Source organism: Anopheles ziemanni, chromosome 2 (assembly GCF_943734765.1).
Source record: "Anopheles ziemanni chromosome 2, idAnoZiCoDA_A2_x.2, whole genome shotgun sequence".
Classification (NCBI taxonomy): Eukaryota; Metazoa; Arthropoda; class Insecta; order Diptera; family Culicidae; genus Anopheles; species Anopheles ziemanni.
The window spans coordinates 54,935,940-54,957,414 of record NC_080705.1 but is presented as its reverse complement, the minus strand read 5'-3'; the positions used below and the strand labels follow the sequence as shown (position 1 = coordinate 54,957,414).

The 21,475-nt window shown below is 44.7% G+C and overlaps 3 protein-coding genes across 6 annotated transcripts in view; 1 reads left to right on the top strand and 2 right to left on the bottom strand.

The window, feature by feature from the left end:
• Positions 1-146: 146 nt before the first annotated feature.
• On the top strand, positions 147-4,754 carry LOC131282034 (transitional endoplasmic reticulum ATPase TER94). Its single transcript, XM_058311417.1, has 5 exons — positions 147-413; positions 1,479-1,581; positions 1,915-3,951; positions 4,219-4,373; positions 4,476-4,754. Exons 1-5 carry the CDS (start codon positions 397-399, stop codon positions 4,579-4,581), a joined length of 2,418 nt encoding a protein of 805 aa, XP_058167400.1. The 5' UTR covers positions 147-396; the 3' UTR covers positions 4,582-4,754.
• Positions 4,755-6,757: 2,003 nt separating this feature from the next.
• LOC131293886 (uncharacterized) lies at positions 6,758-9,112 on the bottom strand. The gene is made up of 2 exons (XM_058321936.1): positions 7,927-9,112; positions 6,758-7,833 (listed from the first exon to the last, which is right to left on the bottom strand). The coding sequence occupies exons 1-2, from the start codon at positions 8,903-8,905 to the stop codon at positions 6,881-6,883; spliced, it is 1,932 nt and encodes a 643-aa protein (XP_058177919.1). The 5' UTR covers positions 8,906-9,112; the 3' UTR covers positions 6,758-6,880.
• An 11,208-nt stretch (positions 9,113-20,320) lies between these two features.
• Positions 20,321-21,475, bottom strand: part of LOC131286557 (arginine kinase 1) — a 33,292-nt gene continuing 32,137 nt past the window's right edge. For all 4 annotated transcript variants that reach the window (XM_058315527.1, XM_058315534.1, XM_058315542.1 and 1 more), the window contains one exon: positions 20,321-21,421. In XM_058315527.1, the coding sequence (XP_058171510.1) occupies positions 20,520-21,421 (902 nt within the window). In that variant the 3' untranslated portion in view covers positions 20,321-20,519. The remainder of the gene's footprint in view (positions 21,422-21,475) is intronic.

Below are 21,475 nucleotides of genomic sequence, written 5' to 3'. Positions count from 1 at the left end.
CCAATCGAATCAAATTTAGAATCCGTCTCGGGATCAAATCTTCGAATCTTCCGAATCCCGATCTGCCAACAAATGAAAAGCCGCTTGTCATCTTCGTTGCTTCGCGTTTCGTCGTTGTCGTTGCTGTGCAGTGGAAGTTGGTTGGTTATTCCTGACTGGCAGTTGACTGAACTAGACTGATTGCTTCGAGTTAAACGGATCAACAAAGAGCCAACTCACAGTAGGCCACATTTTATCATTTATAACTTCGACAAACGCAGTAACCCAACTGGTCCGACAGGAAGAACGTAAAGTGCGTGTAGATTCGAATTAGCTCGGTTTCATTGTTCACGGGCAACAGAAGCCCAATTTCACAAGGGTTGCACACAGAGCTTAACCTAAGCACGAGATCTTCAAATGGCCGACAGCAAGAAGTGAGTAGAATGTTCGATTGAAGGATTTTTCTTTTAGTTTAAGTAATCAAACATACGTAAGGCGTATTGGCCACCGGGTTGGGGAAATTGTTGGATTCAGGATAAAACGGCAATCGACATCCCCGGAAGCGGTGAATGAGAGTACAGTTCCGAAGAAAAAAAAATGGAAAAGCACCACCACCTAGTGTCATGTTTGTACGGTCGTGGAGGTTTTCGATTGCTTCTCGTGCGCTGAGCTGTGTGTGTGTGCGCGCGTGTGTTTGTGTGCGTGTGTCTTCAGATGACGGGGTTGAAGCACGAATCGCTTCAATTTTCGCTTGTCACGATATGCTTTTGCTACTTACAAGTTACCGAATAAAAAATGCATCCAAGACTCCATGGCTTTCCCAAGCGCTTGACATCCGTTTGTCTGCATTATCCGCTTCCGGAAAGGACCGATATTTCAGATACGCACCGGTTTGCCAAGTCTCAACCGGGAGCTCTGTGGACTTAATGGCCGATTTCATTAGATTTGGTTGCGTCAGTACGCGAAGACTTCAACATGATGCAAATGAAATTATACACAAAGTTAACTTGAATTATTCGCGAGCTGGCATATATTTTCTAACTCGCCATGTTTACAAAACGTTGGGATGTTTTTAGTTTTTTCCGTTAAAGATAGGCGTTGGTAGAATTAGTTCCTATTAAATAATGCTCTACTATTTCCATCAAAGGCTTGGTCTACACTACCGAAAGCCTTACATAAAACTATTACGAAATGAAACATTCATCTAACGTTGTTATGATCTTTTTTACATATGAATAATGTTCCTTGTCGAAGATTCCTGCGTGATTTGAAGTCTTTATTCCATTAAGCATCTTACGCTCGTATGACCGAATGTGATATCGATACGAATTCGCGTATTTTCTTACGTGCTCTCTTTCCCTCTTTCGATGTCTTGTATCTGCAAAGGCTATTAACCTTTCCCACAAGTGCCGCGGAAACGATTCATTTCATTAGTATCCCATCGTACCATTTTTGTCCAGATTTAACAGATTTTAACACTTCTTCTTCACAACTTCTAGCGAGGACTTGGCCACCGCCATCCTGAAGCGCAAGGATCGCCCGAATCGTCTCATCGTCGACGAAGCCGCCAACGATGACAACTCGGTTATTTCGTTGTCTCAGGTGAGTTATTTTTCCTCAACGGTACCCGAAAATGAGTCTTGTCTACATTTTATACAATTTGCGCGCAAACGATGGGTGGGTTATTAGCGATAAGGCTTGATTCACAATCTTACTCATCATCTTCACATATTCTTTACATCTTTACTTACGGGATCATTCGATCAATCCATTCGTGTGAACAAACACACCTTAGTTTAATCATAGCTAGCGTATTATTTTTTTCTTAAAATATAATCTATTGCTTAAAATCAAGAAATATTCATTTCTTTGCATTTGGTACATTTGCTGGAACTTAATTTCTTAATTTCTTTCTAACAACGCATATGTTTGCAGGCAAAAATGGACGAGCTGGAGCTATTCCGTGGTGATACGGTACTATTGAAGGGCAAGCGTCGGAAGGAGACGGTATGCATCGTGCTGTCGGACGAAAATTGCCCAGACGAGAAGATTCGCATGAACAGGGTGGTTCGCAACAATCTGCGCGTCTGGTTGGGTGACGTGGTGATGATTCAGTCCTGCCCCGATGTAAAGTATGGCAAACGGGTGCACATCCTACCCATTGACGATACGGTCGAGGGACTTACCGGTAACCTGTTCGATGTCTACCTGAAGCCGTACTTCCTTGAAGCTTACCGGCCGATTCACAAGGACGACACGTTCATCGTGCGCGGTGGTATGCGTGCCGTCGAGTTTAAGGTGGTCGGTGCTGACCCAGCGCCGTACTGCATCGTGGCGCCGGAAACGGTCATCCACTGCGAGGGTAATCCGATCAAGCGCGAGGAAGAGGAAGAAACGCTGAACGCAGTCGGGTACGACGATATCGGTGGCTGCCGAAAGCAGCTGGCACAGATTAAGGAGATGGTAGAGCTGCCATTGCGCCATCCGTCGCTGTTCAAGGCGATCGGAGTGAAGCCTCCGCGCGGTATTTTGATGTACGGGCCACCCGGCACCGGTAAGACGCTAATTGCGCGCGCCGTCGCCAATGAAACCGGTGCCTTTTTCTTCCTGATCAACGGCCCGGAGATCATGTCGAAGTTGGCGGGCGAGTCGGAGTCCAACCTACGCAAGGCATTCGAGGAGGCGGAGAAGAACTCGCCGGCCATCATCTTCATTGACGAAATCGATGCGATCGCACCGAAGCGTGAGAAAACGCACGGTGAGGTGGAACGACGTATCGTTTCGCAGCTGCTAACGCTGATGGACGGCATGAAGAAAAGCTCGCATGTGATCGTGATGGCGGCGACCAACCGACCGAACTCGATCGATCCCGCTCTACGTCGCTTCGGACGATTCGATCGTGAGATCGACATCGGCATTCCGGACGCTACCGGTCGACTGGAGGTGCTACGCATCCACACGAAAAACATGAAGCTGGCTGACGACGTGGATCTGGAGCAGATTGCGGCCGAATCGCACGGTCACGTCGGTGCCGATCTGGCGTCGCTATGCTCGGAGGCAGCCCTTCAACAAATCCGCGAGAAAATGGACCTGATCGACCTGGAAGACGATCAGATCGACGCGGAGGTGTTGGCCTCGCTGGCCGTCTCGATGGAGAACTTCCGGTATGCGATGACCAAGTCGAGCCCATCGGCGCTGCGCGAAACTGTGGTCGAGGTACCGAACACGACCTGGACCGATATCGGTGGCCTGGAGAATGTGAAGCGCGAGCTGCAGGAGCTGGTGCAGTACCCGGTCGAGCATCCGGACAAGTTCCTGAAGTTCGGCATGCAGCCTTCGCGTGGTGTGCTCTTCTATGGGCCGCCCGGTTGCGGTAAAACGCTGCTAGCCAAGGCCATCGCTAACGAGTGTCAGGCCAATTTCATCTCCGTCAAGGGTCCCGAGCTGCTGACAATGTGGTTCGGTGAGTCGGAAGCGAACGTGCGCGACATCTTCGACAAAGCACGCTCCGCCTCGCCCTGTGTGCTGTTCTTCGACGAGCTGGACAGTATCGCGAAGTCGCGTGGTGGCAACGTGGGAGACGCTGGTGGTGCCGCCGATCGAGTGATCAACCAGATCCTCACGGAGATGGACGGTATGGGCGCGAAGAAGAATGTATTCATCATCGGTGCGACCAACCGGCCGGACATCATTGATCCCGCCATCCTGCGCCCGGGTCGCTTGGACCAGCTTATCTACATTCCGCTGCCGGACGAGAAGTCGCGCGAGGCGATTCTCCGGGCGAACCTGCGCAAGAGCCCAGTTGCCGACGACGTTGATCTTAACTACGTAGCCAAGGTGACGCAGGGCTTCTCCGGTGCGGATTTGACAGAAATTTGCCAGCGCGCCTGTAAGCTGGCGATTCGACAGGCAATCGAGGCCGAGATCCGTCGAGAGCGTGACCGTGCTGCCAACCAGAACTCGGCTATGGATGTAAGTATTCATTCACTTGTTTTAAAGTACCAATATCATTGAAAAACAGCACAACGTTTCGTATTCCAATAAATGAATATGGTTGTTTTGCTGATTCAATATCAGATCAAAAATCTTTTATTCAGTACTTAAACCTTCAGCTTGTGTCAACACAATCAAACATTTATCGTTTAATTTTCATTCCAAATGAAAATTTATTTTTTATTTAGAAGAAATTTGCCATAAAGACACACTTGACAAATCGTTTTTCTAATATTTTCTACACAGATGGATGAGGAGGATCCAGTGCCCGAAATTACGCGTGATCACTTTGAGGAAGCGATGAAGTTCGCCCGCCGTTCGGTTTCGGACAACGACATTCGCAAGTACGAAATGTTCGCCCAAACGTTGCAGCAATCTCGAGGTTTCGGTACCAACTTCCGGTGAGTAAACTGTGGGGACAAAGGCGTTGATTATTTTTTGGCGTAAACTCTTTTTGTTGTACGACCAATAATGTGTATGAACACTCATTTCGGCATTCACAGATTCCCATCAGGCCAGGGAAGTTCCAGCTCACAGGGCGGCCAGGGTTCATCGCAACCGACGAGCAATAATCCAGGGGATAACGGCGACGATGATCTCTACAGTTAGATTGTTCCAGGTTCGGCTGGCAAACATTTGGAGCCTACATTGCTGGCTGCTGCTGCTGCTGGTGGTGTCGCTGCCTTCTTTTCCACAAGCCAATACATTTAACAGCGCGACATTTAAATTTCATAACCCTTGCTCAGCATACCTTGTCATCCTCTTTCCCTTATCGTTAGATGAGCAACAACTCCCTGGAGGTTCGATGCCTCTGTGGTTAGGTTTTTTTTTATCAGAATTAAAGATTCAATTCAACCGTTTGTTCCGATCTGGCTAGAAAACGAGATCCGCCAAAAGGATACCAGTCTTTGTTTTGTTTGTGTGTGCGTGTTTTCGAGAAAAAAGGTTCGATGAATATAGCAGGAAGTAGTCGGTGTAGTTTTTGATGATAAGCGTGTGATGGTTTTACTAGTAATTCAATCTGATTCTACAGTATCGATCGTATGCTCCACCGTAAGAATCCAGTAATGGAGTAATCTTGCGAAAATGGAATGAATATTAGATAAATATGTCTAACACTTGGGATGCACTAATTGAACAGCTGAATGAGAATTAGGAGGTTGAAACACACAGGAAATCGAAAACAGAATTACATTTCCCGCATCATTAAAAAGAGAAAAATAATAGAAAAAAACTATCGGATGGATTTGGTGATAAGAGTATGGGAGAGTTTTGAGGACGATAAAAAATGCAAAAATGTAAAATGTTGGTGGGGAACTAGGCGTGATCAGCACAGCAGCTAACGGAAAGGCCTCTTAATTCTAATTCAATTTAAAAGAAACAGAAAGCTCTGTTATTCTTAAGATTAGCTCTTCTAGTTTTTGCCCTTTTTTTTCTTTCTTTCACATAAGTAAATCTTCACACATTTCGTGTCCTTTTTTCTTCAGAAAGCTCCTCCTTCTACCTTTGCTGTCACATTCAACGCATTATTTGATTGTACCACTCTTTCTACCCTCAGTTATCTTCATTTGTATCGTATCGTAGTAGAAATAATTATCCCACACTTAAACGATCCTTGAGTAACGTAGAAGTGTCGTCTGGCGGAGCTAACAAACGACTATGCAAACACAAACACACACAGACACACCAGCGAGCGAGAAAACAAGTAACATAAATGACGGAAAATTGCCCCATTAAAAACAAATATGCTACGCATATGAAAAGGCAGGAGACGGACATCGGATCTTCTTGAAGCTGGTTTTCTTGTCCTCTATCGAAGCTTGACGGTCGATCTCGCTGACTCTTCTATACCTTGTATTTTTACGAAAAAGAACACTTGAATGTATGCAAAGTGGGCGAATATTCATAATAATAAAAAACGGTAAAGATGATTCTACGGATCCGGGTATGTGTATTGAGCGAATATTCGTTTATTGCATTTTGAAATTTGCTCTTAAGAAATCTCGGTAAGCATCCTTTGTTACTTCCGAAACAAATCTAGTAAGTGGTGCACAAAATTGTCCCTGGCGTTGTTGGAACCTCTTGAACCGGTTTAGTTAACGAAATTTCCGCTGCTGGATGATACGATACGGTCTAAGTTAATTGAAATACCGAATGAAAACTTCCCAGCAGTCAAAACAATGTGTCGCCTAAAATGGGGATTTTGAATCTTTTAAGTAATGGAGTAGGTCAATAATCAGTAATCCGTGGGCACCTGTTCAAGCTTGAAGTCTAGTTATCGTAGCGAATAATTGGCCTAGTACAAATGCACTAAGCTAGAGTAAGTGAGTACACAGCAGGCAAAAGCAAAAGAATAACATTTGGTTTGTGACGTTCCTTCGGTGGTTTGGCGACGAGCTGTTTAAAAAAAAAAAACATTTACATACGATCCAACCGGATCAGGCGCATGATGCACAGGAAGTGCTTCAACGATGAGGAGAATTCTGAGAGTTTCTATGGCACTTGAACTCGCATTCAAATCAATATGTGGAGAACAGTGCAATGAACAATCGCACATTTTATCTTCTTTAATAGGTTTTATTCTATCCAATTTATACTGTACCAATGCCAAACTATACTTTGTGAAGATGGCCATTGCCAACCACATCGATTTTGCAGTATCGATTGATATTTTCCTATGTTGCAAACATGAAATTGTGAACACAAGTAACGTGAAAATACTTTTACACTGTTTTATTATGTCAAATCAAAGCGATAACCTAAATGAAACTAAAACTTGCATCCCACAATGCGGCTATGCGGGAACTCCGGCTAGAATAAACACTGTTGTGTTGAAAGGTGTACAAATATGTCCTCCGCATGATTTTAGCTCAGTAGGATGGGGTTACTTAGGTTATGCGTCGACATGTTAGCTGGACGATACCAGCTCGGATTTCACCGATGACCTCTTGCGTACCACTAGCTGCTGCCGAAGGACCGGAGTACCGTTCGGCAGTGTGAGTCTTTGTTTGTTGCTTGTTGCTATCGTGTTCGACTGACCCGAGGATGGTATGAGTCTTATGAAGGACTGGCCCACCGACTGTTGAACCACCGTCCGCTTGAAAGGCATGGACGTTGGCTTGGGCACCGTAAGATTCCGCATCCCCTCGCGTTTTATGGTGATATTTTTCATCGTATTACTTCCCGACAACGTCGTAACGTGCCGAACAACCGTTGGTACTGGTTGCGTCATTGGTGCGCTCACGCTGCCACGCTGTCGGTTGGGAGTTATCAATTGGGCCGCCAGAAGATTCCACTGTTTCAACCGTTCGATCAGAATCGCGGACTTTTCTCGCGATAGCTCGAGTTCACGGATAAGCAGTATCAACTCTGACTGTGTTATAAGGTGCGGAGGGCGCACCACCCGTACCGGCGTGTTGGGGTTGGAAGGGTCCGTAGAACTTGTGGGCGCGGCACCGGCGTTGTCAGTGGAGCCCGAAGATGAGGATCTGGTCGTCAGCTTTTCTGGGGAAATCATCTTTACCACCACCATCTTTGATGAAGCCGTCGACGACGCGGATGGGAGACTGTGAATATTGATAAACTCGGCCGCCCTTAATGGCTTGTGCTCTTCCGCTTCCTCTAACTGTTCCATTTTAAGCTGTGCTTCTGGCTTCTTCTCCTGTTGCGCTCCATTTGTTTCTTGTTCCTTTTTTACCTCTGGCAGTTTAGGTTTTTCAATTTCCTGATTTATCTGTTGTTCGCCCTCCACTTCCTCTTCTTCATCATCGTCATCTTCGATCTCGATTGTAATAGGCATATTTACATGTCCATTTACAGCACGCATAAGCGCAGTAGGCGACGTTGACGTAAAATCGTTGTCTGAAAAAGAAATAGAAGTGTCAACATACTGTTTCAACGGCGTTGTAGTATTTAATGGAATAAGATCAGATCCGATCGTTTCTGTTCCCTTACATTCCGGAAGCTCGCCTTGCAGCGAGAACACGCTGGTGATTTGCGGGTTGCCTAACTGCTGTTGTCTCGCACTAGTGGTGGTTGTTTGTGAACGGAGATTCTTCGAAATTACCGGCGGATGGGAACCTACTGAAGAACGAGACGACGACGGGAGGCGCTTTTCGCTCTGCTCAAGCACGATCGAGGGTTCCAAGGAGTGCAGTCGCACCTTCGTCACGTCGTACATGTTCGCGTCCGGTGGATCAGACGACTTACGTTTCAAGCCGGCTACCAGCACCTGATTCGTCGACTTCGCCCCCTGTCGAGCGTCGGTTTGTGCCGTTCCGACATGCACCTGCTTGTTGTCGACACCGTTCACCATGTTCGTGGGCCTCTTGCTTACGACCGGTGCAGCCATCAGACTTCCCATGGAACGGCCACGCCTCGCCACAATGGAGGTGTTGATTGCCTTCAGGCTCGTCATACGAGGTTTTATTGCTGAGAGTAGGTTGTCCGGGTAGTTCACAGGTTCGTCGAGATAGCCCATGGATCCTCGTCGCCCCATCGAAGTTGTCATGCAGAAGTAGCAATCCATCTGGTGGTTGCTCGGTTCACTCCATATCATTGGCACGTCGAACGACAAGTCAGGTCTTAAAATCATTCCGCTGGACCATCGAAGCAGTGCGTTGTTGCAGTCATTGCAAACGGATGGCGGACCGTGGACATAGTTTCGTTTGTTCGTCCGGCACTCAAAGTACGCCTCATACGCGTCGATCAGCGGCTTCGTCATTATCGAGCGCTTGTGGTGCGACTTTGTGTAAACGCCGCACACGAAGCAGAACATATTTTTTGGGTTTTTACATGTCAGTTTAAGCGCCATCGACGCCATCGACGCCATCTTCACCGCGCTTGGTAATCTTTCTTGCTTGTTGTCCACTAAAGGGAATTCCTGTTCAATAGTGTATCTCACTCTCGCACACAATATCTCAACCCCGCACATCCACTCCCCCAGCGGGATGATTTAACTCTTCCTACAGCAATCGACAAAACACAACACAATGGACGATTTAAGACGTTTTTCAAAAATATAGTATCACCATTACGTACTGTTCAAATAGTGTTTGCTTAACGGCATAGCAGACCCAAAGGTACTAAGTAATTCGGTACAAAATAAGCAGCGGATCGGACAAGGGAAGTAACTAGCGCTACAATCCACTCAAAGACGCGTGTGACGTTTACCACTTTGTTTACCTGTCGCGCGCTCAAACTCGTGTTGACAGAATCGAGGTTCAGAAGATTCGGAATCTCGTCCTTCGAAGGATTCTATCGGATGGTTGCGGTGTGAGGACGACTTCCCGTCGGTGACAATGGTTTGGGCCAGTACCACATTTAACCTCTTACCATACTTTTCATTCAAAACCAGACTCTCCATCGTGAATTTTCTTTTGAGAGTGTTTAGCGAAAAATCAATGTGGCCAAACAACGGTGATTTTCGATTCGATTTTCCCACCACTAGCAAGGTTACTGGAACAAAGCAGTGGAACTTCGAGAGGTTGGACCACCACAGCTTTTCATGTCTATATACCTTGAAGGTACTGAGCATGGTCTACACCAGGGATCGGCATACGTTTCCCAAAAAGGGCCAGATGAGTAAAGAGAAACCGAAAGCGCGGGCACGGATAGCTTAAACGGCGATTTAATGTTTTCAAAGTAATACTGGTAAAATCCCAAATGAGGCCCCCTACTTGCCGAATCGTTGCCGTCTTTTTCATGTTTGCGCCTGAAAGTTATGCAATAGGTGGCACATCAATTCATTTTGAATATTTGAACCGTTGAATTTCCGTTAGCAGCTGTAACAGCTTGAACTAATCGGTCAAACTAACCAAGATGGACAGCATAAACCAATTAGTTAAAATTTCGTGAAATAAGGGGGGCCTGTGGGCGTAGCCTAAATTTCATAAACTCGAGCAAGTAATGCATCAGGGAGTTCATGTTGTACATCCTGTCCAGTATAACCATAATCTTTAATATAACGAGACATTCAACTCAAACGGTTCACACAACGCCAGGTGGGTTCTAAGGGAGGTGAGCTCAAAAGCCTGGTCCTGGTAGCCATATTGAAATTGATTTTTGATAATCGTTCATAGTTTTGTTTACCAATCAAAGCACACAACGACGATGCATATGCAAGTTAACGGAAGTAGTTTAAACGATACCCAAAGAGAACCTTGCTGCACTTTCCTACCAAAGGTATACATGCCTACCAAAAAGAACCTTGCCTTGAAAAGAAGAAGTGTATTTTTGGTAGGCATGGACTCCTCATAACCTACCAATATTTTGGGAGGCACCGCAGTGGAAAGAGGTGCTGGCTGTCAAACCTTTGTTTACTGTTTATACCCTTATTAGACGAGGAATATTTCTGTCCGTCGATTTTGAAAGATAGTGTCAAATTGCCATTGACAGCAATATTGCTGTCAGAAAATCGGAACCTGGCACGACCGGTTCCGATTTTCTTTCGACTACCCGGTTGACAAAAATTCAAATTTTTTGCAGCTGTCATGTAGTACCAGCAAGTTTTTCCATGGCAGGTTCCTGGGACTCTTGCTGGAACTACATACCCAACGAGAAATTTTGGCGTTATTTTGGGGTAAAAGAATTCTCTTGAGAACTGATCGCTCTTCTTTTGAGAATTCTTTTACCCCTTATTTTGCAACAGATTTCCTATGCAATTGTGGATGTAAAACACTTTTGAAAAGAAGGGTAAAACAATTCTCTTAATACTTGCGGGACACCGCAAAAGAGAACAGTTTTGACAACGTGACTGTGCAACGTGTTTATAACACCTATTTCTGACTATACGCGCAAAAAACGTATACCCATTCGTAGTAGATTATATGAGCTGGGTTCAGGATATCTTTTCTTTCCAAAAATAATTATTTTAATGCAGGAAAAAATTTTTGATTGTTTTATTATTTTGATACACCGATAATATTATATACATATAGTCCGGTTCAGAAGGCAATCAGGGGAAATGTTCAGAAATCGTCCGACGCCTCCTCTGGTTCGTGCTGGCAAACAGCGACCACGGATCGTAGCAGGCTCCTTCGATGTACGATGTGCAGCACCACTCCGTCATGCCCAGTGAAAACACGTAGAATGCATTCATGTTTATTTCAAGCCGCTTCTTCCTCCTTGTCGAGACACTGAAATGTGTGAAAAGTGCAGAGAAATCATCATCAGTAAGAACTCTCTGCTGTGGGTTCTTACACACGTACTTACTGTCTGGTGCGAGTTAACCCGGCCCCGGTTAACCACCCCGAGTCGGTCGATCCAAGCGCTGCTATCGGACACGGGCCACCGATGCTATGTTACACCCGGTAACAACCGATGATCGCCGCGATGTCCAACCGACACCGACCAACTATTAACACTGAGTTGCAGTTTCGGCGCCTGTCGCTAAGGGTCATCGTCTCATCCTGTTTCCTTTCCTGCCCTTTTCCTACCATGTTTCATGATGTTGTTTAACACATTGTTTAATAAACTTCACTCCGATTCCGACACCCAAACCCGCGAAAGCGTTATTCTTAACTCGCAGCTAGTTGGCCACACTTGCACAGTCAACAGTAAACAAACAAAGGTTTGACAGCCAGTACCTCCTTCCACTGCGGTGCCTCCGAAAAAAAAAATATTGGTAGGTTATGAGGAGTCCATGCCTACCAAAAATACACTTGGCAAGGTTCTTTTAGGTAGGCATGTATACCTTTGGTAGGAACGTGCAGCAAGGTTCTCCTTGGGTAGTACCAGCAACAATGCCAATTTCTGTCAACCGGGTAGTATTTTTATGTCAAAGTGGCGATTTGTTTACTTTTTGCTCTGTTGTTTGCAACAGATTTTTTTCGTTACTCTTGGTTGAAAAAAACGCTAAATTCAAACATGAAAATGATCAATCAACTGCAAAACACATTTAGTAGAACTTTGCGTTATTACACGAGCGGACAGCATTTTTATGTCAAAAGCCAATTTTGGCAGGTAAATACTGGGCAAAGATGACAGAAAAAGCCCTCGTCTAATAAGGGTATTACTGTTTACTGTGCAAGTCTGGCCAACTAGCAAGGGTAAAAGAGTAAATGAGGCAAGGGCTAGATTCTCCTCTTCCTACTGGTTCACATTAAGCGCCTGAAGCTATGCAAAGCGAGACGCATGCATACTTTTCAAATATTTCAAAGAACATAACGGTTTAAATTAATCACGCAGTGGAGGTTGAATGCGGGTTAACATACTTTTACATGTTAAGTTACTAGTAAGTAAACTATACCACACATGATGGACAGCATGAAACAATGAGTTTAGCCGAAGAAATGATTTGGAAGCGGCGGCGCGCCCGCAGCGAGCGCAGCGAGCGGACTGCGCTAGGTCTACCGAAAAAGAGAGTTTGTTATAGTTTTGAGAAATAAGGGGGGCCCGTGGGCCCCCCTCATACCGCACCCCCTAGGTTGATTGCGTAGCCGAAATTAACGGTACACACTACGGTTCAAGGGGGTCCGCGACAGCCGAGCGGTAGCGCCGGTTAGAAAATCGGCCCATGAGCGCCGGGGCTCACCACCTCGACGGCGTGGGTTCGAATCCCAACCGAGACCGGACCCTCCCCTGTATGAGAGGATTGACTATCCACGTACAACAGGGAAACAAGTCTCGTAAGCCCTTAAGGGCAGGCATGACCAAGAGGTCGTTACGCCAAGAAGAAGAAGAAGACTACGGTTCAAATACTCGTAGGTTGAATTTAACGAATTAATGTATCACCAATTGCATACATTCAGTTTAAACGTCCACAAGAGGTGTAGCCACGATCGAAAACATGGCGGCCGGGGCCTCATTTACTCTTTTACCCTAGCAAGCATTCGACCGTGTTTTTACCAGCGTATTCGTTGTTTCATTAGTTGTTAGATTTTTCGGTAAAATCCCAAATAAAGCCCCCCGGGCGGCGCATCGTCATCATTTTTTTCACGTTTGCGCCTGAAAGTTATGCAATAGGTGGCACATAAATTCAGTTTGAATATTTGAACCGTTGATTTTCCGTTAGAAGCTGTAATGATTTGAACTAATTGGTTAAACTGAGCAAGATGGACATCATAAACCAATGATTTGGAGTGAAAAAATGAGTATGAAACGGCGGCGCGCCCGCAGCGAGCGCAGCGAGCGGACTGCGCTAGGTCTACCGAAAAAGGGAGTTTGTTATAAATTTGGGAAATAAGGGGGGCCCATGGGCTTTTGTTGTTTCACCAATTGCATACCTTTAAGGTACATCCGCTCACAATTAGTGTAGCCACGACAGCAATTTTGGCTGGGGGGGCTTCATTTGGGATGGTATTTAAATATCATTGGCGGAAGTTTTACTACGAGCTCTTTTTTCCTCAGGAACTTTTTCGTAACAAGCCCATAGAAAGAAGTCAAGTAAAGAAGTCATAAACTGTTTCACAATTTTGTATTTTGTTCAAGACTACAATTTCAATTATGCTAAAACAATGTTCTACATTCCGGATTATTGAACTCATGGGCCACTAACCATTTCAAAAGAAAGGTTATGGTTAAAAGGGTCTATGAACTTTGCAAATCCTGCCTCTCCTGTTAACGCTAGAATATAGCCAGTCACATGTGTAATTGAAACTATAATTTGTTCAACCCAACCTGCAAAAATAAATATGAAAATCTTAATCCATTATGTTTGGGGAAGTTGTAATTCTACATATATCTTTTAAACTCACAGTTGTTCGGAAAAACTACACTTGTGTGGAAGAATATAAACACGACTTGCTCGATCGGTGGTTAAACTGCAACTCTCTTTATTCCAGTTCTTTGCTTACTTATATACACGAGAACTAGTTCTTTCGATGAACGTTGCTATTCGTTACTTCTTAATACTCCTCCTCAACGTTCATTTAAATTCAACATTTGCACCATCTTTGAATGCTTTACATTTCCTAACGGTTTCGTCAATATGTCTGCTCTCATCATTTCCGATGGACAATATTTCAGTTCAATGATTTTCGAATCATCTTTTTGAATTTCCAAACCTAGGAAATATTTTGTTTCTCCTAACCACGTTATCGAAAAATGTCTACGAAGTTCCTCAGAAATTTGTTTGATTTCGTCTTCATTATCGTGAGCAATAAGTATATCGTCAACATATACAATTAAGAACATTGTTGTTTTCTTTTTCTTTGTCACGAAAAGTCCTTCGTCTGCCATGCTTTTCTTAAAACCTAAACCTTCCAATACTTTTGTAAGTTTTAAATTCCAGCATCTGGCTGACTGTTTCAGCCCATATATACTACGTTTTATTTTGCAGACTTTCTCCTCCTGACCATTTAGTTCATAATTTGGTGGCTGTAACATATAAATTTCTTCATCTATCTCTCCGTTTAAGTAAGCTGTTTTAACGTCCATATTCCTCAGGATTAGCTTATCTCTTCCTGCTATTGTTAATATTGTTCTAATGGTAGTATACTTGGTTACAGGAGCGTATACTTCATGAAAATCTATCCCGGGTTTCTGCGAATAGCCCTGTGCGACCAACCTAGCTTTGTACCGTATGGTCTTACCTGTTTCATCCAGTTTTCTTTTGAATACCCATTCACATCCAATGGCTGTTTTACCGACCGGCAATTCCGTCAACTCCCATGTTCCCAAATCGTTGTGTGATTTTAATTCGTCATCCATTGCCTTCTTCCATGCAACGGCATTCGCGGAACCCATGGCTTCGTGTACAGTTGAGGGATCACTTTCCGACGTGTTGACTGCTTCCAATACATACTCGGACATCCACCGTGGCAGCTTACCTTGTGTGCTGCGAACCGGCCTGTTGACTTCTCTGGAAACATTGTCCGAATTCTCGACGGCATCAACTAATGGAAGTTCTGACACCTTTTCATTACTGCAAATTTGGCTTTCGTTTGCATCTGCCATTTCAGGAACGTTCACCGTCTCGTCCAAAGCGCTATCATAATCACTTTCCGTGTTTTCCTTTTCACTGAATTGTTCGACATTCTGGTGATTGTTGTTTGATATATCCTCTGAACTGTCTTCTTTCACTGGACTCGAACCTATCCGCACTTTGTCTTCCAGGAAAATAACGTCACGAGCAGCAACTTCTTCCCTTCTCGCGGGGTTCCAAATTCGATAGCCGTTTGTTGAGTACCCGATCATTATTCCGCGCCACGCTTTTCCGTCGAACTTGTTACGAAATTGTTTTGGAATGTGAACAAACACGTTCGAACCGAACACTCTAAGATTGGACACATTTGGTTTTCTTTTGTTCCACATTTCGTAGGGTGTACTTTTACAGATAGCTTCCGTGGGACTACGATTTATTAAGTATGCTGCCGTTTGTATAGCGGCACCCCATAGTCCTTTATGAACACCACTGTCTTCAAGCATTGTACGCGCTTTTTCCACTAGGGTTCTGTTCATTCGCTCACTTGTACCGTTTTGCTGCGGGGAATAGGGAACGGTAAAATCCATTTGTATTCCCTTACTTTTACAGTAATCCATAAACCGATGGTTTTTATATTCTCCACCATTATCACATCTCAACCTGGAGATACCAATGCCACACTTTTTAGAGACCATGGCTTCATATTCACGAAACTTATCGAACACTTCGTTTTTAGTTTTGATCAGAAATACCATTGTAAAACGACTCCAATCGTCTATAAAAGTGACAAAAAATCGTTCGCCGTTCATCCCTGCTTCCTGCATGGGGCCACATACATCGGAGTGTATTATTTCAAGCGGTCTGCTGGATTGTTCACTTCGCCGTTTCGCAAACGGTTCTTTTGTTTGTTTTCCGAGAACACATGCTTCACATACTTGGGTATCGCAATTGTTTTTCACGGAATTTAAAACTGGTAAACCTAGCACCAAATTGTTCTTTTGAAGTGTTTGTAAATTCTTCGAACTTATGTGGCCATAACGCCTATGCCACAGTTCCTGGTCTTTTTCTATGCGTCCACCAAAAAGAATTTTTGATCTGTCTCTATAAAATTTGACACTATACAGTTTTCCGTTCTTTTCACCTTCTGCGATGATGGTCTTACCGCGAAGTATTTTCACTTTATTATTTTGAAAAATCACTTGCAACCCGGTTTCCACCATCTTTATCACTGATAATAAATTCACGCGCGCATGTTCCATGTATATGACATCTTTTATGGTTATAAAAACCGGTGGACCCATATTTGGAACCGAAAAAACATCTATATCACCACCATGTGTGGCCGTAATGAGATCCCCTTCCTTCACAGCAGCGATTGTAACTTGTTCAGGAAGTCTTTGCAATTTATTAAACAGACTCTTCTCATTCGTGATATGCTCTGTTGAACCTGAATCAACATACCACATTGATGCATCTCGTTCCTTTTCTGCACAATCAACCATAAAACACGTGCGTGACGAATTGTTCTTCCACTTTTGTGGTTTACTTCGGCAGTTCCGTTTGTAGTGTCCAACTTTTCCACAGTTATAGCACTTTTCTGTAAACTTTTTCACTTCTTTATGGTTTTGCCCGATAAAGGCTGCCGACGTTTCGCGCTCACTTTTCTCACCACGTATATTACGTTTTTGGTCTTCCGCGAGGAGCCTTTGTTTTACTAGCTCGATCGTTAGTTCTGCTTCTGGCATGTTTTCCAGAGCAGTCACCAACGGATCGTAGCTATCTGGCAGGCTTAAGAACAGCTGCGAGACCAAATCTCCATCCGTAAGGTTCGCCCCAGCTGTCTTTAATTTACGAACCAGCTCATCGAAATCACGCAAATGCGTCATTATCGATGTTCCCTCGGCCATATGTAAGCGCGCGAGTTGCTTCCTTAGAATCGTTTGGTTCGCTACCGATTTTCGAGCGTATACCTTGCTTAGGTTGCACCACATTTCTTTGGCCGTGGTCGCTTCCCTAACGATTTCCAGGCATTCGTCGGCAAGGAAATTTACAATAAGGCTTCTTGCCTTTTTGTCTGCCTTCGCGAATGCTGGTTCTTCGATTTTTATGTCTTCGGCCGACACTATATTCCACACACCTTCCGCGTCCAAAACCGTTTGCACGCGGAAACACCAATTCTCGAAATTGGTGTCTCCGTTGAAAAGCGGTATGTTGTATTTCGCCTTCTCCATGGTTGGAGCTGGGCCCATAACCTGTTCGGAAAAACTACACTTGTGTGGAAGAATATAAACACGACTTGCTCGATCGGTGGTTAAACTGCAACTCTCTTTATTCCAGTTCTTTGCTTACTTATATACACGAGAACTAGTTCTTTCGATGAACGTTGCTATTCGTTACTTCTTAATAACAGTAACGCACCACCCAACAGTGATGTAAGTGATAGAGGGGAGGTTGGCACACGCAAGCTTTGAGAAGGACTACTATTTCCGGTCCTTATACCGAACGCCATCGCAACTGTGTCGAGGAAACCTGAAATGATGTCATAGAAATAATTAATAGCACAATGCGCTGCTGGTTCCGAATTTCCGTATTCATTCAACCCGAACTGGTTTCGTCCTTTGAAATCAGTTTCGTTCGATTCAGGAGCTTGTCCTACTGATCTAGTATCCATTTTTTTGTTAGTTTCTAAAGGTAGTAAAACTTGTTTTTCCAGTTTTACAATGTAAGCCTGATTTATATAACCATTCTATTGCTTACCTGGTGACATTGGACGGCTATCAGGTCGGTAGTATTGGGCGCTACTCGGTTGCGTGTATGGCGTTGGAGCATACACCGGTTGCTGCTGATACGCAGATTGCTGCTGATATACGGGTTGCGGTTGTGCATAAACGGATTGTTGCTGGTAATATGGATATTGTTGATATACAACGGGTTGTTGGTAAATGCGCTGCTGATAAATTGATCGGTCCTGATACGATGCTTGTGGTTGGTAGTTGGTTTGCGGCTGCTGGTACTGGGGCACTGATATCGCGGCGGGTCTGGTTTCTTGGATTTTTGGCTGCGACTGGATCCTCGTTACAACTTTCTCCGTTAAATCAATTCTGGGCGCAGCTAGAAAACCAAACATGCTTCGTTAGGCGTATAAAAGGTAATGAAACAGATTCTCTACAGCATACGTACTTTCTGAATTACCCACAACAACATACTTTGGCTGATCGGTGTCGGAAAAGGCTATGGAGAAAACAAACATGTAAATAACACAGACGAAAGCTAGGATTTACTCAAAGACTTTTATGCAAACCTGCCGGTAAGATCTCTATCCCGGGAGCTGAACTATCTACGGGAGTACAACCACCGCGTGACACGGCAGCTGCTGCGAATATGAATACTGTGAAAGAAATTCGCATCCTCGTTGTGACGGGAATAAACTCTGTGCGACGCTTTTAACCTTCCTTGAGCTACTTCAAACACCAAATGTGATGATGCTCCCATTCGGTCGCTGTTGAGCGTTTGCTGCTATGTTTTAACTATCTTTGTTTACCGCACGGTGGAGGGGGTAGATCGAAAACAGGTTTCGGTAGCTTTTCGACAAATTAAGTATACTAAACAGATGTTGGTAGTGAACGACATGCTGTCATTTCACCGTTAGTTGGAAATACTGATCACAATAGTTTTGACCATTCTGGTTTTTGACCACTCTTCATACAGTTTGTAGTAGATATTGGATGAGCCGAATATCAAAATGCAAAAATTCCCTTGAATGCAGCTTCCACCTACCCAGCGATAGCGTGTGCTTGACAACACTACCTTTAATTTATTCATATTACATCGAAATTCGTCACTAGAAACCGGTTTCACATAGATTCGACTCATCAATGTCGCTTGTTGCTGTGCTTTAATAATTCATACATTTAAAAAATAGTTAATTTAATCGTCTGATTAAATTGCACGATTTAAATGCTTCCGCATTCTATCGCATCGTTTTCGTACCGTAAATAAGAGGAAGCGATTTTAACCCCAGCATACATTGGTTAAGAATTTTGCCAGAATATTTTGGAGTAATAGTTAAATGTTATAATTTCCTCTTTTTTTACAGATTTTTCGAATCCGTTAGCAGTTAGCCACTATCTTTTGGCATTTTTGCTTTATTATCCATGTTCCATCATTCCTCTAGATCGGTACAAACATCGCTGGATCGAATCAAAATTCTTTCCCAAATTTCATTTTATAAGAAGAATTTAAATTCAGAAAAAATCAACAAATTAAAACAAAGCAGCCGTTGAGGATTCAAAAAATCTTGAAAATGATTGTCGCTACTGGTCGAACAGAAAAATCTGAAATGCATGGTTTCCAATGAAACTTTGGAGAAGCCTTTTTTAACCCTTCTTTGCATGATTTTTTCTATTTTTTTTAAATAAATTAGGGTGATGTAATTAATGCCTGGTAATTGATAGTGATGTTTGCTATTTTTTGACAACTGCGTTTTGTTGTACGCAATAGTCGCTTAAAATGTTTCCAGCAACAACAAATTTACAGTACAATGGTTTTGAGTACCTTTTTTTGTTGACTAGATATTATGATTGAAATTTCCCTCACTATGCAAAGCAGGGTTAAATATTCAGCCATTTTCGAGACTTACGAAAATTACTTCGCGGTCAAAATGACCGCTACTTGGATTTTACCAGGATTGTAATGATTTGGATAACACCTACACAGTAAAAAAAATATACATAACATTTCGAATGAGAATTTATTTTAAAATAACGAGGGCAGTTACTTCATGCGGTTTCTTTCTTATGTACAAATTCAGGACGAAATTAGTACACCATGGATCACGGATTGTTTTAGTGTTTTGTTTGTTGTTTTTTTATTCTTTCTTGTTTTTGCCTTACTCAATTAAATGTGTTTCTCTTTTTTTGTTCATTCATTTATCCATTTTCTCTCCATTGGATCTATTTTTTTTTTCTCTCGCTCTCTTGATCTCTCTACCATCTGATCTGACTGCTTCGAGAGGAAAAAATGCTGCTTGCTGTTAAGCGCACATCCTTTTCTCGGCTTGCATATATTCCGGGCTTGCTGCTGCTACTATATTATGCTTTTGTTGTTTTGTCTTCTTCGCTATGATGTGTGTTGTGCTGTAAAGTGCGCTCATGCCGCAAAGTCCCTCACCATACGATAGCGATGGGACGGATGAGGCACACCAAGCCAGCCGCCTTTTGCAAGCCCGTCTGCCCCCGTCCGTCGGTGTGCTCTCCTCTTTTACACTTTGTGTATCCTTCGGCTCCACTGCTGCCTGTTGCTCTTGTCGCGTGTGCTGCACACACGTCAAGAGTGGTAGGTAGGGTGGTTTTGGGCGTGTCTGATCGTGTGCCACACCGTGAGTGGATGGAAAAGCGGTGGGCCACACAACCTATCTTCGCCATTAGGAATCTAGATAGAGATGTTACCTAACGGAGCGGGTTGTTGGGCTACACAGTAGTGGTTGTTGGTAGAGGGATTTTTGAGGGTGGGAGGGGGAGAGATTTGTTGGTGGTATTGAGTTCGGTGGCGCGGTTGTGAAACCATCCACACCCCCCACACGGCCACAACCGCAAATGTATCACCGGGGCGGAGAGGTGGGAGATCCCGGACGACCTTATCAGCTATCACACACACACACACACCACTCGTCCTGTCCGACGCCTTACAGCGACTTCTCGATCTTGATGATCTCCGAGATGCCATCGTACATCTCCTTGACGGCCTGGAACTCGGTCAGTCCCATGCGGCGCTTGTTGGAGATGTCATAGATGCCACCCTCGGCCTCGGAGTGCTCACCGCGGGTACCGCGCACCTGCAGGTTGTACTTGTCGGCGGTGGCCTCGAGCTTCGCGTAGTCCTTGGCCAGCTTCGGCACCTTAATGTGGACCGAGGCGCGAATGGTGGTTCCAAGGTTGGTCGGGCAGAAGGTCAGGAAGCCGAGACGGTCGTGGTGCGAGAAGGGAATGCGCTTCTCGATGTCGTTGACGGCAGTCACCAGGCGGCGGTAGATCTGGCCGAGATCGCCACCCATCTGCATCGAGATGATGCGCAGATGGTCCTCCTCATTGCACCAGACCAGGAAGGTCTTGTTGTCGTTGTGGTAGATACCGCGACCGGTGGGCCAGAAGCGGCACGCGTTGGCAGCCTGCAGGAAGCGGTCACCCTCCTTGAACAGGAAGTGATCGTCGATCAGCTGCTGCTGGACGGCCTTGTCCATGCCGGTGAGCGGGTAGAACTTGCCCTTCAGCTCACCATCCAGTCCGGACAGGGTGGCGGACACCTTGTCCTCCATCTCCTTGTACTGGGCCTCGGTCAAGCAGGGGTTGAACGGGTAGCCCTCCATCGAGCGACCGCAACGGACACGGGTCGACACGACGAACTCGCCGGTCGGATCGACGTTGCCGAAGGCAGCGACATCACCGAAGTCACGGGCCGGGTGCTTGTCGGTCTTCTTGAAGCCCTTGTGGTAGTCCTCGATGATCGGGTCGAACAAATCAGCGAACAGGGTGTAAGCCTCGGCATCCGGAGCGTAGATACCGACACCGGAGTCGGGGTTCTCGAAACCTTTAGAGTAAGGAAATCAAGGAAGGGTAAGACCCATTATTTTTTCCCGTGCAA